We start from the raw sequence: 17392 nt of genomic DNA on the forward strand, positions 1-17392 counted from the left end.
GCAATGCGTCTGTTGTGCCCTGGGGAGGCTGGGGGGTGCTCTGGTTCTTCCTGGTATGTCAAAGGAATCACGAATGCGACATCAGCAACACACTCCTCCTGGGGTCGATGATTTTAGAAGATTTGGTCCTACAGTATGCCGCATACAGTACAGGCTGGCAGGATAAAGCTCTGTTTCACAACTCACCACTGACACCGGCCTGCAGAGTCAGTAACTGAGTAAGTGCATGTAGCTGTTAGTGCCAAGATGTACCATCAATCATCATGTAGTTCAGTTACATGATACCGCGACACTACTAGATGATAGAGAGAGAGAGTGCTGTGTCGCCTGCACTGGGAGAGTGGGAGGTCATTGTGTAAACTAACACTAGCAATTAATTATCAGTTCTGCGAGCTGCTCGGCGGCGAACTAGGTCACTGGCGAAGGCTGCATGGGGAGGTCCAGAACTCACTCTTCAAAACCACAAAACTCTGTTTTTGACTCTTGACTTGATCGAATCACAGCAGCTTCGCGACTGCAGTCTTGCACGTAACGACGTGTATGCATGGCCAGCCTGAAGGAGGAGTTTGTCGTCTAGAAGCGGCTGCTTGGATGTTCACCTCCGCTGTCACCGTTCTTAGATCTTCAGACTTTAGAGTGACTTGTACACGCGCCATGGTGTCATGTAAACTCGAGAAACTAGTCTCTGAACTGATGGAGCTTAGATTTTTATTTTCCTTCGTCAACTCTGTTCTTCTCTCAACATTTGCTTGCCGAATACAATGCCTTCTCCACCAGCCTCACAAACTCCTGCTAAGTAATTAGTTAACAGATACTAAGCGGTAAAGCGCTTAGCAGATAACAGATCTACCATTGCACGCATGCCTGCTTGTCCTACAGCCAGTAAAGGCGAGCAAACGCAACTGACTTTTGACGCCCTGTGGAGGTTGGTTGACTCCTGAGCAGGCGAAGTAACTAGTTGGCCAGACAGTCATATACATGCAGTGAGTGTATGTTGTCATCTGGAGCGACGCCACGATCCTGGATAGTGACGAATCGAATATGCTTGAGAACTATCGTTGAAGCACGATAATCGCGCAGGAAATTGGGCATTGCTGAAAATTACTTTGTTCTCTTGCTGTGGAATCTGCTGCATTCCCCCAACGGACCTGCATAGCAGGCCCAAGGATGATTTGCCCATTCATCACCGGGCGGACATGTTCACATGCGGGTGAAGCATGTTGCAGCAGCAGAGCAGTGAGGACCATCAAACACGTGAGTAATGTCTCAGAGGACCTGATCCTGGAGTAACTGCAGGACGCCATCCGGTCATCTCTCTGGAACTATTTGGAGCAGCTAACGGTTACGTGCAACTAATTTTCCAATACTGACACATAACTATAAACTTTACTTGAAGACTTCACTCTGTGTCACGTGCTCGACAATTTTTGGTTAGTCTTCGAGGAGACTGTGTCATAGTGTGTGCCGTGAAACGTGTGCTCGACCCCCTCACCGTTTCACACCATGACATTTTGTTTAGACTAGAAAACGACAGTTTGACACGACGTGCCAAGTCGGTGGGAGCGGGTAACACTGAACACGTCATCGTGCACGCCGAACAGCCGGGGTCTTGGTGGCCATGAGTTGCATTCCCCTCTTCTCTCTCGTTCCTGCTTCGCTTCGAGACTCGACGCGCATGCGTGGGATTTCCCAGGATCAAATCCGCCCGAAGACGATGACAATGCGAGGACGCAGACAATTCCAAAAGCAGCGTAACCGCGGTACCGGTAAACCACAACGCTACGTTAGCTGAGAAATACGTGGAAGAGAAATCCGATAAGATTGTCCTATTCTTTTAGTTGTCACGGCAGTTTGTTCCAGCGGATTCCTCAGTCCACATCTGCAACCTGGTTGGCCAAACAGCCAAGGAAAAAGCATGGCAGCCGGTGAAGGGTGGCGTCTTTACTCTTTAGCCTGTACTCCTGGGACTATCACCACTCAACACCGAACCCGGTGCGCACCTTTCCTTCGCAGGCCTTTTCAAGCTGGTCAGTGCTGCATGTTGATCACCTGCGTAGTGTGGTGGCACTGTGCCAAGAGACACGCACGATATGTTACTGCGCATTAGTTACTGCATGTGGAGGCTGTGCTTGTATGTGTGTCGGGATGGGGGGGGGGGGGGAGGGGGGGGCATAGCTGAGGCCGTCCGGGGATCACTTGTCCTATAGTGTAGCCTACTGCAGGCGCAACCTCACACAAATTGTACTAGTATTACATGTAGTTACTTACGAAGCGGCATCGTGACCTTCGTGACGGTCTCCTCCAAAATCTACACTATACAAGGTGCCAGTGCTAATCACTCTTCCACTCTTCCACTCTTCCACTCTTCCTCTGGCTGCAGTTGTTGCAGCCTTTTGTGAACACCTTGGTCTGTTGTGTCGGCCAACTCCTTACGTTGACTTGTGGACGCACCGACATGTGAAATATAACCTCGCCCATAGTTCACTCCTGTCATCTTCAGGCTCCAGCACATGACTGTGCTCTCTCGCTCCAACCTTCCTCATCTCTTCTTCTCTCTCTGTCTCTCTCTCTCTCTCTCTCTCTCTCTCCTCTCTCTCTCTCTCTCTCTCTCTCTCTCTCTCTCTCCTCCTCTCTCTCTCTCTCTCTCTCTCTCTCTCTCTCTCTCTCTCTCTCTTCTCTCTCTCTCTCTCTCTCTCTCTCTCTCCCTCCCTCTCTCTCTCTCTCTCTCTCTCTCTCTCTCTCTCTCTCTCTCTCTCTCTCTCTCTCCTCTCTCTCTCTCTCTCCTCTCTCTCTCTCTCTCTCTCTCTCTCTCTCTCTCTCTCTCTCTCTCTCTCTCTCTCTCTCTCTCTCTCTCTCTCTCTCTCTCTCTCTCTCTCTCTCTCTCTCTCTGTCTCTCTGTCTCTCTGTCTCTCTCTCAAATTGAACATGGCGCCTAGTCCATGCATGGCTAGTGCTCTGGTGTCTGACTTAGCGGGCTGGTACATCGGGTAGCTCTTGGCACATAGAGGACATTACAGCTACGACTTCATACGTTTCGTCCCCTCTGGACGTAGATCTACCAGGCAGTCAGAGCTATCTTCTTGGATGTATTTGGACGAAGCTTGACTCGGGAGAATAAAGTTTAAAAAGACACCACTGCAGCTGTACGGTCTGAAAACTACCGGTACTTGCTTACTTGCTCACCGTGTTATGGTCCGAAGACATCCGAGAAGAATATCACCTTATCAGTCCAGCGAGTACGAAACGTACGTCGCAATCAAGCTAAACTCGTAAGTTAGCCGTGCCATCTTCCCTGCGCCAAGCAGTACCTAACCAGGCTAATCTACCAGCCGGCAAACTCAGATTGTACCACTAGCCATGCATCGACCAGGCGCCATGCGCAAAACCGATGGTTGTGAAATGGAGAGCACGATGGTACAATGTATACAGTTCTGTCGGGTGGCAAAGAACTAGGTGTTCAGAGTGCATGTAGTTGCCTAGGCCGTTATTATTGTTCATGCAGAAATCTCCTTCTGGTTTTTTTCTTAATTTCGGCCAGTCGTCTACTATCATTTCGTCGTGTTGGGGGTTAGACAAGGCCCTAAATTAAGGGGAAGTAGCCATGTAGGGGCGTGAGCCCGCCTTTCGGCAACGGGAGTTGCAGCTCGCTCGACTCTAGTCTACTGAGTGAAGAGAACACACACCTTGATCTGGTGAGCAGCTGCGTCGTGGGGTGGTTGAGCCACCAGGTACAGACAGGTACTATACTTACTAGGCATGGATTCCAGTACCTGGTCACTGGTGTCAGGCTGGTGAAGTAATGTATCCCGTTCATTCTTCGGCGCCGGGCAGCAAGGCAAAACGGCTTGCCGTCTAGAGATGCAGGATTGATTGTGCATAAAGATCATCCCCAGATCCTGCCGCGGCCGCCTGCAATCATTCTGGTCTGAATCTAGTATTACAGTCATGACTTGTATTTCAAGAATCGGTATTAGTAGTATCTATAGCCAGTATAGGGCTGCGTTGGGCACCATGTTCTTCGGGGTATCCCGGGTTCGGGTATTTGTCTACGAGCAGTAAGACTGCCGGGTATCCTGGGTTCGGGTATTTTTCTACGGGTAAGATGTCCAGGTATCCTGGCAGGCGGTTAGGGGTATTGTTACCATTGAAAAGCAACACCTCCATTTCTTTCATACTTCAGTAGTAGCCACGAAACATACCCCTTGGTGAGTTGGAGTTTATTTTGTAATTCTCTCTGGAAAGAGCTTCTCAACGAGCCCAGGGCTGTTGAAATCAGACAGATAAAACCCACCGACGTGAAGGCGGGAAGCTCAGCATAATGAGTACTACTTCAGAAGTAAAATCATGTACATGTAATGTATGTACCGGTACTAGTACGTGTTCATGCACATGAATGTGTTTATTATTTCAGTTCGTTGCCTCAACAGTACAAAGTACCAATATTAAGAGGGACGAACGAAAAGAGAAAATAAAACAGAGCAGAGAGGAAGATGCAACTGAAAGGAAAGAAAAACGGAGAGAAACGGAGAAGGAATGTGGACTGGGCGGATTCATGAACCATTACTAGAGCAGGGCAATGCATGAACAGAAGGGGCAAGTCCGTCGATATTCATGTTTAAAAAAATTCCAAGCCTTATTTTATTGGTGAAATACATTTTCAAAAAGGAGGGGATATAGGGATATAGTCAATTTGTCGTCATTTAGAGCGTGCAAAAGTATGAATGTGTAGTATGAATGTGTAGTATTTTGACGATTTTCTTACCCAAGCTAGCACAATACTGATTGTCTAAAACTTAGTAAAAGGCGCACGCCATGGTGCATGGGTAACATGGCTAGATAATAATTATGTAGATATCTACCCGACTATCCACCCATGCACAGCACGAGTAGCACGTACATTGTACGTGTAGTAATAATTACTAGTATGATGACAGCACGTCACAAGGCGGAGGAAAACAGTGTTCCTGATATAGATAGCAACCACTGATAGCAACCAGATATCGGCTGGTATAATACTGCTCCCTGGTTGGTAGAGTCCCGATAGACCGATACGCTGTAAGTTGCAATGCCTTCGTACAGGGTGTCCTCCGCATCGTGATGTGCTGTCTGTCATCATCATCATCATACATCGGACTCGAATTCCCTAGTCAAAATAAGAATGGTTTGCTCCCCACACCGGAGCTCGCGCTATTCCGCCGACAAATCATCGCCGAAGTCGCAACCACTACTTCAAAATAAGAATGCATGTTAATAACTCGGTTTCTTCCGCAAGTCTGCCCGGACCCTCAACCCTAAATGCCGCGCCGCAGTCTACCGTGGGTTTGTCCAGTCGATCCTGGAGTATGCCTCCTGGTATGGATGAGCGCAGCACCCTCTCTACTTGCCAAGCTCACAACCATTCAGCGTAGGGCACTCCATACCATCATCGGCGATGGCTGTTACCTGCCTAGCCTGGGCATCCATCGCACTGCTTCTGCCCTCTGCTACCTTCACTACCTGATTGGGCCTGCCACGGTCACGTCCCTCCTACGCCCACAATCTCCAGTCCCAGCCCATCTCCCCCCCCCCCCCAAGCCAGCGTCCGCCCAATCGCGAGACATCACCCGTACCAGCTGTCAAAGATTGCACCACCTCACTGGCTCAGTCTCGGAACGATGGCACGGGCAGAGCGCAAGTATACCGGCATCGTGTTTGTCGACATGTCAAAGGCCTTTGACCGCGTCAGGCATGAGCGACTCGTTACCGAACTGTTTAAGCTAGGCATCTCGGGAACTGCACTCAACTGGTTCTGCAGTTACCTGTCTGGCCGGACACAGCAGATCAAATTGCAGGATCAGTTGTCAGGGACTGTTCCTTGCTCTCGCGGTGTTCCGCAGGGCAGTGTCTTAGGCCCACTCCTGTTTGTAATTTACACTGCTGACGTCAAGTCAACGATGCCTCCGGATGTGGCAGATCAGGAATTCGCTGATGACATCGCTCTCGATTGCTCCAACGCGTGTCCCAAGCAAGTCTGCGAGTCTCTGTCGTCTGCAGTGACCAACCTCGCCAAGTGGCTAGATGACATCGGCCTACTTCTGAATGCCCAGAAAACCCAAGTTCTGTTTGTAAAGCCAAGAGGCGGTGCTGATGTTCAAGAACACGTACGTTGTCGAGGACAATCCCTGGAATCAACAACATCTGCGAAATACCTGGGTGTTGTAATCGACAATGACCTCTCCTGGCAGCCACATATCAGCCATGTAACACGCAAGATCGGGCCAGTAATTGGACAGCTATGGCGACACGGCAGGTCCCTGAGCCTAAGAGCACGCCAAGTCTGGTATGTCAGCATGATACAGGCTCATCTGTCCTACGGATCCAACTGTTTCTTCTCCAGTCTTTCCAAGCAGCTCCTGGATAAACTCCACCGCCTGTCAAAATCCGGTGTCAGAGCGACCCTGCAGCAAAGGACTCTGGTCCCGACTGCCCCCCTTCTCGAGCTACTGGGTGTGCCAAGCTTGCCACAGCTTCTCTTCCAGAAGCTTGCCATCTTCGTTTTCAAATGTTTAAATGACAAGACAAGTCCCCTGTTAAAGAATCTGTTCGTGCCCATCAACGACCCTGCCACACCTCAGCTGAGGACGACACGGGGTCAAGTGTCAAGCCTGCTGAGAGTTCCGTTCCTCCCTGGTCCTGCTGGACGTCGTTCAATTCAGTTTGTTAGCAGCATTCTGTGGAATGCTCTCCCAGTTGCAGTCCGTACGGAAGGTGATTGGCAGACATTTAAAGCTCTAGCCACGGCTCTCGACTTGCCCAGCCTTTACCCATATTAACATTCTCTGTACCTAACTTCATGTCGAAATCCATTTTAACAATCCGCATATCTCTCCTCCTCCCCCCCCCTCTCTCTCTCTCTCTGTCTCTGACACACACACACTCTCTCTCTCTCTCTCTCTCTCTCTCTCTCTCTCTCTCTCTCTCTCTCTCTCTCTCTCTCCCTCTATCTATCTATCTCTCTCTGTTGTTGTTATTGTTATTGTTGTTGTTGTTGTTGTTGTTGTTGTTGTTGTTGTTGTTGTTGTTGTTGTTGTTGTTGTTGTTGTTGTTGTTGTTGTTGTTGTTGTTGTTGTTGTTGTTGTTGTTGTTGTTGTTGTTGGTCATTTTGTGACAGCTTGTACAATTCCCTGTCCAGGTAGTAAAGCGTCTCTCTCTCTCTCTCTCTCTCTCTCTCTCTCTCTCTCTCTCTCTCTCTCTCTCTCTCTCTCTCTCTCTCTCTCTCTCTCTCTCTCTCTCTCTCTCTCTCTCTCTCTCTCTCTCTCTCTCTCTCTCTCTCTCTCTCTCTCTCTCTCTCTCTCTCTCTCTCTCTCTCTCTCTCTCTCTCTCTCTCTCTCTCTTGTTGTTGTTGCTGCTGCTGTGGTGTTGCCGTTGCTGTTGTTGTTGGTCTGTTGTTGTTGTCGCTGTCGCTGTTGTTGTTGCCGTTGCTGTTGTTGTTGTTGTTGGTCATTTTGTAAGAGCTTGGACAGTTCACTTGTCCAGGCAATAAAGCAGTCTCTCTCTCTCTCTCTCTCTCTCTCTCTCTCTCTCTCTCTCTCTCTCTCTCTCTCTCTCTTTCTCTCTCTATCTATATCTATCTTTCCTCTCTCATCATGCATGCGTCACACTCTCATGGAAATTTTTATTTTATTTTTTATTTTTAATAAGATTGCATGCTTCACACTCTCATGTAATATTTCTTTCCTTTCTTCGTCTTTTTGTGAGAGCTTGGACAATCTACTTGTCCAGGCAAGAAGGCAGCAATGCCTGTTCATTCTGGCGAAGTAAAATAAAATATACCAACCAACCAACCATGTCTTTCTGTCCTTCCCCCACTCTATGATCGAGACCTGGAATTGCCTTCCAGCCTCTATTCTCAGTTATCACCCGTCCAAGAAGTCAGCTATGCTGTTACGAGTAATCAAGACAAGAGTACATATACCATGCCACACCAGGACTCGTTTGCGCGCCCCCCCCCCCCCCTCCAGCACAGTATCAATCATCATCATCACGAAGGCGACGGCAACTGGTACGCTAACTGTAACATTTACTGTTACTTTGCTACGTCTGGCTAGCAGACTTTCAGAACAATCACTTCCTCTGAAGGTACACGCTTGTGTGGCTATGCTGGCTATGGAAATACCGGTAGTAGCAATTGGCACACCGTCTGTAGCAAGCACAGGTGTAATACCACTGACATTCACAGGCAGGGAGGTCGTATAAGCCACTCGCCTTTCGGCCAGCAGTGGTAAAACAAACAACAATCCCGAACCCGCCAAGACCTAGTACAGTTCAGTTCCTCCACTGCTCCTGTCCCTCCAGTTACTCCACTGCTCCTGTCCCTCCAGTTACTCCACTGCTCCTGTCCCTCCAGTTACTCCACTGCTCCTGTCCTTCCAGTTACTCCACTGCTCCTGTCCCTCCAGTTACTCCACTGCTCCTGTCCCTCCAGTTACTCCAGCCCGATTGGATCTTCGATTATAGTTCTTTCTTACTGCTTAGCCTTAGCCGCGGCAAGCATTCATCTTTACTTAGTTGACAGTCGGAGCACAGTGACTGACTGTATTTGTAAGGTTAGGAGGGGAATGCGTTGCTTATGACCGTGATGACAGCCAGCAAAGTGTCCGGCGGAAACCTGCCCAACATGAGCGGTGTTCCTTCAATCGTGCTTGTCGGGAAGTGGCCGATTGTATCGATGCTCGGCGCTGTACTGGTCCTGAAGGCGTTAGGTGCCATGGCGACTACGACTACGAGTCTAGGCAAACCATTGCAAACTAAAATAGCACAACCAATTGAGGCGATTCCTGGGAGTTTCTACAGCGGGTTGAAATCACCGAGTGCAAGAATGAGAGGAATTTCGCTGGCGTTGATCAACGAGGCCGTCATGTTCCGAGAAAACGACCGAAGCGAGTACACTCCACATCTGATGTACATCTACAAAAAGGAACGTAATGCAACAACGTACTTGGAAGTGGCAGTGTACGATGTCAGCTACTCGGCTTTTCGAACCTGGCAAGTGTTCGAACGTGAAATCGATTTGAACCAGCTGCTGGGTCCGAAGTGCTGTTGTCTGAAAGAAGGCCTAAGCATAGCTGTGTCCCCATCGAAAGAGCAGATCATTCTATACGGCTTTGGCCCCGGTGAATGTAACAGCCTTTTGTTAGTGTACGGGAACAGAAAAGCGAGAGTTCTGAAAACACATCACGCCCAGGCTAGTCCTCCTGTTGGTGAGTTAGGAATGGCTCTTGCCACCATTCCTGCACGGAGTGTTGACGGAGGAAACACTTCAAGTTCGGCCTACTACCTCCTGTCAATTGGCGGCTGTGCATGGCAGCATTGTCATTACCGATACAGCATAAGCAGGAACTATCAAAATCTGGCCTCCAATACTGTGCATCGCTTACTCATGCAAGACAATCCTGGTGTTGCCGCACAGTGGGAGTTTGTCGACCTGATTGGACCAAAGAGGCCCAGCCCTCAAGCGTTTGCCAGCCTATTTGCCGAAAGTGACACAACTCTACTGTATGTTGGCGGCTGGAAGTCACTGGGAACAAATGCAAGTAGTACGGCCGGATCGACAGTGAGAACTGTTGAAATGGACATCTGGAGATTTGATCTGGTGTCTCAGACCTGGATTGAGCTTGAGAACACCAACAGCATCTACATATATGATAATCGACGCAAGTCAATGTTTCAAAATCCTTCATGGACATGCCCTTTTTCGACTATGACTAAGGTGTCCTACATAGCATCGCAGAGGAAGCTGCTCATTCAAGATGTTGCCTGCAGCAACAGTCCCTGCCCATTGATCTTGTGTGACATTAGAGAAAGGCTTGCTCACTGTACGGAGCCAATTGCTTCTACATACTCTGCTTCACTGCTGCACACAACTTGTGCAAAGGACTTTTTCCTTTCGTCAGGAATGGCGTCGTTCTTTTTCGCATCGCCGGACGGGAAAAACATGATCGAAGCCAACGCATATAGCATCACCCCCGCCCAGGGCAACAGTGCTAAGCATCGAATTGAACTCCACAAGGTGGAGATCACAACAAAATTCCCTGGCTTCACATTTGCAGGCACTAAGACCACGTCCCCGGCCATCAAAGTTCCGATTGGTTCCAAGCCGGGTGAGGTGCAGTACGTGTTCTTTGGAGCAGACAGTTCTTTGGTACTCCAGATCAAATTTCTTCATGAACGGTCGCCTGAGTACACTTTTGTCATGCCTGTATGGATGCTGCGTGCTAGTACCGGCAACAACAATCTTTCACCTTTCTACTACACTCTGCTCTATCCCAAACCCGGGCCAGCTCATCCTCACAGGATGTATCACAGTATAACCTTGGTTACTGCAAATACGGCCATCATGTACGGGGGTTATGACCCCAGCGAAAGGATCATCGACCCATTTCCTTGGTGCTTCAACGTTCGGCGACATTTTTGGACTAAGGCCAGCATCACGCGCGGCACCATTCCGCCCACAAGGGGACAGCATGTGTCATTCCGATACAATGCCAGTGCAGTGGTGGTACATGGTGGAAAGGGCTTATCAGTACACTGGGACAGAGCGGTACTAGGTGATTTGTGGATGTTCGTCCTTGATGACGAAGACCGCTGCCAAGGTCGATGGCATAATCTCACAGACCATATCAATAAGGGACAACTTCCAATCCAATACGGCCACACTGCGACACCTACAGATCGTGGAGCAGTAATTCTATATGGCGGACGGATGCCAGGCCCTTCCCAACTTACTCTCATCACCATACAATCACCAAGCGAGGTTTTCATCCATGATATTGCATTCAGTCCCAGTATCCCAAATCGTTACCATCACAGCCTATCCTTCAGTGACACCGATCTTATTCTCATGGGTGGTGAAGAAATAAACTCGGATGGTCGGAAATTGGCTAATGTCGACTGGGCATTACTCATTTACTTCAAGACAAGGTCAACTGTCACAGTTGCTACCTGGACAAGATTCTTCAAAACTGATATTGGGGCTCACACTGCAGTAGGATCAATGATGTTTGGAGGCACGGACGATAATAGGATAGAGAAACACTTCAGCATTCTCGACACAACTGGCCTGTGCCCTGTTGGACACGAACGAGGTTTTAACAACACATGCCGGCCATGTCCCATTGAGTATTATTCAGCTACTATTCAGCAGCAGTGTATCAAGTGCAACCAATCACTGACCACCGCCAGTGTGGCAGCCACGCACTGCGTCCCTGAGAATCCATGCAAGCCGCACACTTGCAACCAGCACGGCAAGTGTATCGTCAACGATGCCAACTTCAAGCACTACTGCGTTTGTCGCTTTGGCTATCTTAGCAGTGACGACTGTAAAACGCCCTCTGTCTACCTGGCCCTGATGGCAGCTCTTGTCTTTGCGGTCACTCTGACAACTCTCACCATTGCTCTCATTCAGTTCCTGAAAAAACGCAAAGCCCTACATGACAAGGAGATTGAACTGGTGAACACAAATCGTGATCTCTATCGCTCCAAAAGAAAACTCAGTCAAATCGACCATGGAGCACGCATTGCCTGGTGTGATCTGAGGATCAAAAAGCAACTCGCCACTGGACGATTCTGCAAGGTTTTGCTGGCCGAGTTAGGAGATATGACAGTCATTGTCAAACAACTTCCACCATTTGTCACCACATCATCACCGTACGATGCTTTCATTCAGGAAGCTGAAGTTCTTCGAACGCTGCGCCATCCCAACATTGTCATGTTCATGGGAGCCGGAAAGGACCGAACATCAGGTCGACCATTTCTAGTGATGGAACACTTGAGGAGAGGCTCGCTCCACGATGTTCTCCATGACCACTCAAACAACATTGAGCACGCAGATCGACTCCGCTTTTCTCTGGACGCTGCAAGAGGCGTGAAGTATCTTCACAGTACACGTCCGCCCAGGATTCACCGCGACATCAAGTCAGCCAACATGCTGGTCAGTGACAAGTGGGTGGTGAAAATAGCCGACATGGAGACTACGAGATTTCTAGCAATCTTACGGGCCAGCACGTCAAACGAGGCAATGGCGGCACAGCAACCCGATGCTAAGAGAGAAGTGGATGGCGCCCGTACAACATCCTTCACGAGCCCGGCTCAATCTGACCAGCTGACAACACCTCTGCTGGAAAATATACCTAGTACTACTACTGCTGCTAATGATGATGATGATGACGGCGGTCATGCTACTAACCACGGCAATGATGCTGCTGGAGATATGGAAGGTATGACATCGCGCATCGGAATGACGTGTGGCGTGGGCACTGATCGCTGGAGATCCCCCGAATCTATCAAGAAGAATATCTACACGGAGAAACACGATGTCTATAGGTGAGCTTCAGCGATAGGTGCATGTACTTCTACAGTAACTTAAATTAAATTAATAAATTGAATACAGTACTCGGCCTATGATCGTTGAGCAGATATGGCCAGCTCTTTGAAACACAAAATGGTTTTATCCATCGCCGCATGTTTCTGAGTGTTGCCATGAGTACTTCGGGTTATGTACTCTTGGTGTTACTGTTAGCCACAGAGCCACAGACCAGTTGACTATAATGAACACCAGAAATGAAAGTATGCCGCGTGTGGTGGGTTACAGGGTGGGTTACAGGGTGGGTTACAGGGTGGGTTACAGGGTGGGTTACAGGGTGGGTTACAGGGTGGGTTACAGGGTGGGTTACAGGGTGGGTTACAGGGTGGGTTACAGGGTGGGTTACAGGGTGGGTTACAGGGTGGGTTACAGGGTGGGTTACAGGGTGGGTTACAGGGTGGGTTACAGGGTGGGTTACAGGGTGGGTTACAGGGTGGGTTACAGGGTGGGTTACAGGGTGGGTTACAGGGTGGGTTACAGGGTGGGTTACAGGGTGGGTTACAGGGTGGGTTACAGGGAGGGTTACAGGGTGGGTTACAGGGTGGGTTACAGGGTGGGTTACAGGGTGGGTTACAGGGTGGGTTACAGGGTGGGTTACAGGGTGGGTTACAGGGTGGGTTACAGGGTGGGTTACAGGGTGGGTTACAGGGTGGGTTACAGGGTGGGTTACAGGGTGGGTTACAGGGTGGGTTACAGGGTGGGTTACAGGGTGGGTTACAGGGTGGGTTACAGGGTGGGTTACAGGGTGGGTTACAGGGTGGGTTACAGGGTGGGTTACAGGGTGGGTTACAGGGTGGGTTACAGGGTGGGTTACAGGGTGGGTTACAGGGTGGGTTACAGGGTGGGTTACAGGGTGGGTTACAGGGAGGGTTACAGGGTGGGTTACAGGGTGGGTTACAGGGTGGGTTACAGGGTGGGTTACAGGGTGGGTTACAGGGTGGGTTACAGGGTGGGTTACAGGGTGGGTTACAGGGTGGGTTACAGGGTGGGTTACAGGGTGGGTTACAGGGTGGGTTACAGGGTGGGTTACAGGGTGGGTTACAGGGTGGGTTACAGGGTGGGTTACAGGGTGGGTTACAGGGTGGGTTACAGGGAGGGTTACAGGGTGGGTTACAGGGTGGGTTACAGGGTGGGTTACAGGGTGGGTTACAGGGAGGGTTACAGGGTGGGTTACAGGGTGGGTTACAGGGTGGGTTACAGGGTGGGTTACAGGGTGGGTTACAGGGTGGGTTACAGGGTGGGTTACAGGGTGGGTTACAGGGTGGGTTACAGGGTGGGTTACAGGGTGGGTTACAGGGTGGGTTACAGGGTGGGTTACAGGGTGGGTTACAGGGTGCCGGGAGGCTATGACTACTACTTGAGTAGTAAGTAAGTTATAGTGTATAACAGTTGCAATGGACAATGCATGGTCATGCTGGACAATGCATGGTCATGCTCGCCGGCTATTACTTCAACCTATCATGCATTGTACTGCTGCACAACCGGTATCATGAAGTAGTAGTAGCCTTCAAGGCAGATTTGACCGTTCATTGGGAACTGGCATACATGTATTTTAATTGGTGATGGTGGAATCCCTTAATAAAACAAAAAAGGTGGTCACTGCCGGAGTAGTCTTCTTTACTTACGGCCGGTAGCCAGGAACAAACCGTTTCTTTATCTAATCTCGCCTAGGAAAAATCACAAGTGGAAGCAAAAGTTTGTACAGTATACTGAATACAGTCGATTCGAAGCATTCTCCTGGCTGCTGCTAGGCACCGGCGGATTCTGCTCGAAAAGGTGGCAGATTCTGCTCGAAAAGCAGTGGAATTGGCAGAACCATACAAACCTTATGGCGGGCAGTTCCTTGAATTCTGCTCCATTTCTTTATCCACATACCAAACATGCATGAAACTTACCAGAAAAAGTACCGAATTCTGCCAATTTTTCTGCCGGCATTATCCGCCTGTGCCTAGCTGCTGCAGGCAATCCTCAGTTGGAGTTAAATGGACCCCATTGAAATTGATGTGGAAGTATTACATGTACAGTCGACTCCTGATATAACGAACCACATTGTGCAGGATGATTGGTTCTTTGTGAAATGAAATGCAGCAAGTCATGACTGGTATCTGGCCCATGACTGTATGAGTGCACTAGGTGAACATGCGGCCCTTAATGATAATCATTTAAAAGGTTTGTTATAAACGAAAACGTTCACTGAAAAGGGGAAACAATTGTCTGGGTTCAAACAGGGACATGGAGACCGATACCAGTCATGACTTGCTGCATTTCATTTCACAAAGAACCAATCATCCTGCACAATGTGGTTCGTTATATCAGGAGTCGACTGTACTTTACTACGTGTGTCATGTAGAAACGAGGAATCAGAGCAATCAGATTATGTGGCATATGCTGTTAGAATAGGGCAGGCTTTGCACGGTGGCAGGAATGTAACTTCATGAATTTATCGTATTCTCCCCGCAGCTATGGTGTGGTGATGTGGGAACTGTGCACTCGCCAAATACCCTATGCACATCTTCACAACTCGGATGACATCCTTGATGAAATTGCCAGCGACAGTAAACTGATCTTCCCGCCGAACATCCGCTATCCATATCGTCATCTTGCAGAGCAATGCACGAAGAGCGATCCTCAAGAGCGACCGTCGATGCACCGTATCGTGCAGGAGTTGACCTCACAGCTTGATGCGACTTGAATTTCAGAGTCCCAGCACCGCCGCCAGTACGTGGATCTACACCTCAGTACGAGCACAAAGTCATAACGTGTCATACATGCGTGGTCAGAACGTAAGCCCTGTTTCTGCAATTTTCCCATCTCCTCCTCTTTCCTAATTTAGCAGTACTACAAGACAGTAAACACATGAGTATACACATGAGTATACACATGAGTACACACATGAGTACACACATGAGTACACACATGAGTACACACATGAGTATACACATGAGTATACACATGAGTATAGTAGTGCTAGTGCAGTCTAGTAGTGATAAGCCTCAGCATGCATTGGCATGAGAGCATTGGCATGCTTGAGCAGCACAATACAATGTAGTACAATGTCATGTAGCAATGTCATGTGATTGTTTTTGCTCTGCGTGCTCCAATGGCAGTGGGGGACTGTGCACATGCACATGATGTGTCCATCCAGTTGTACTCATTAACTCATGCTATAGCACATCGCGGGTTCTCCTGTGACTGTCCCATGAGTGTATTTCAAACCCGGTCTGATTGATTTGCTACAAAGCCATGCTACACTGCCACACGCTCACTGCGATTGCATGTCCCCTCTTTCCGCCAACAATTACGTGCAGCCAGATTTCAGTGTCAACATGCCATTGAACCGCATTCTCTCAGAATCGCCATGTTTCTGCACGTGTGAAGCATTCTCCTCTGCAGTCCAGGCATAATTTGTTTGCACCCACCGCAATGGAAGGCTGGTCATAATAACTTTTCTGCATAATATGTTACCTTTAAATTAATCTACTTTTTTTAAAGTACATGTACTATTTGGAAGTTGGTTGCTCCAACGAGGAGCACACGCTTCTTGCCGAACTTGACACTTGACTGACTCACGACTGCCATCCGGAGCACACGAGGAGCACGTCGCACCTTTCGCTCGGCAAACCTGACAACTTCCTGACCATTACCGCCGAAGTCGCAACTTCTAAGTTCGTATTGTTGTCCCTCACGCGGACGTGCGACTAGTTGTTGGAGGTGACAGCGTTGTGAATAGCTATACTGGCTCTCAACGTCTGTTCAGCACAACTCCATGAGCGACTCTGACTCACGCTGCTACCTGGGGCTTCACGAGGTGTTTGTTGCGCTGGAAACAAAGCGTCTCTGTAAGTTTGTATCCCTGGTGATGGTTTGGCCTGGAGAGCAGTATATAAGTGGTGCTTTTCAGGCACAATCTTCCTCAGCCTACTCAAGCTCAACTGATGAGGGGTGAATTCCCCGAAACACTGTGTATTGAGCAGGGAGTGGTGCTTTCTTTCAGGTTTGCCGAGCGGAAGGTGCGACGTGCTCCTCGTGTGCTCCGGATGGCAGTCGTGAGTCAGTCAAGTGTCAAGTTCGGCAAGAAGCGTGTGCTCCTCGTTGGAGCAACCAACTTCCTGACCATTACCGCCGAAGTCGCAACTTCTAAGTATGTATTATTTGTACATGTATAACTATTATGCTGAACGGTCACTGCTTGGAAGGTCCTTACACCATAGAGTTAAGTGGTAGAACATCGCTGGTCGTAGCTCAGCGAGGTCAGTCCCCCTGCGATCAACTGGTAGCTTCTAGCCATGCACAATGGGCACGCTCTACATGGATACGGCTAATGGGATTATCGGCACTTGTGCCAGTGGCTGTGGGACTTATCCCCCCCCCCCCAATGTGGGCGCTGCATCTGCCGCTGGTTTTACCGCAAGCTTGATACTACCTTTTTTTTAAAAGAAGTCAATGCAGACCTTCAAGAAGAAGGTGTACGACCACCTGCACTAGTCTGGCTGGTATTAGGCAGCCGGCCGCTTCCAGCTTCTTCCGGGATCATGCCCTGTGCTTCTTGCCTATTCTGAGTAGCTAAATTCCACTTCTACCCTTATGGTACCCTTCATTTGACACTGTTCTTCACTCCCACTTAATAGGCATACCGGTATGCATAGCCTGTCAAGGCGACCACTCCGATAAGGTGCCCACCTGTCCTAGAAGACCACTGAAACCAGGACCAAGGGATGCTATTTCCACCTAATGGCCCTGGATAAGGAGACCCCCTGGTAACAGAGACCACGTCGTTAAGTTTGAACGTCCCTTGAGCTGCAGTCAGTGCAGTCAGTGCAGTCAGTGCAGTCAGTGCAGCCAGTCAGTGCAGTCAGTGCAGTCAGTGCAGTCAGTGCAGTCAGTGCAGCCAGTCAGTGCAGTCAGTGCAGTCAGTGCAGTCAGTGCAGTCAGTGCAGCCAGTCAGTGCAGTCAGTGCAGTCAGTGCAGTCAGTGCAGTGAGTGCAGTCAGTG

General features: G+C 49.3%; 1 protein-coding gene across 1 annotated transcript; it reads left to right on the top strand.

The window, feature by feature from the left end:
• Positions 1-8287: 8287 nt before the first annotated feature.
• Positions 8288-15877, top strand: LOC135804937 (uncharacterized). Its single transcript, XM_065318918.1, has 2 exons — positions 8288-12360; positions 14861-15877. The coding sequence occupies exons 1-2, from the start codon at positions 8609-8611 to the stop codon at positions 15090-15092; spliced, it is 3984 nt and encodes a 1327-aa protein (XP_065174990.1). The 5' UTR covers positions 8288-8608; the 3' UTR covers positions 15093-15877.
• Positions 15878-17392: the final 1515 nt, after the last annotated feature.

This window comes from Sycon ciliatum, chromosome 1 (genome assembly GCF_964019385.1).
Source record: "Sycon ciliatum chromosome 1, ocSycCili1.1, whole genome shotgun sequence".
Lineage (NCBI taxonomy): Eukaryota > Metazoa > Porifera > Calcarea > Leucosolenida > Sycettidae > Sycon > Sycon ciliatum.

Excerpts from the sequence above, each read along its gene's own strand:
- LOC135804937 (XM_065318918.1), top strand. The coding sequence starts at position 8,609 with ATGACCGTGATGACAGCCAGCAAAGTGTCCGGCGGAAACCTGCCCAAC. Across the intron at positions 12,361-14,860 it reads GAGAAACACGATGTCTATAG|CTATGGTGTGGTGATGTGGG; the intron begins GTGAGCTTCAGC and ends TTCTCCCCGCAG.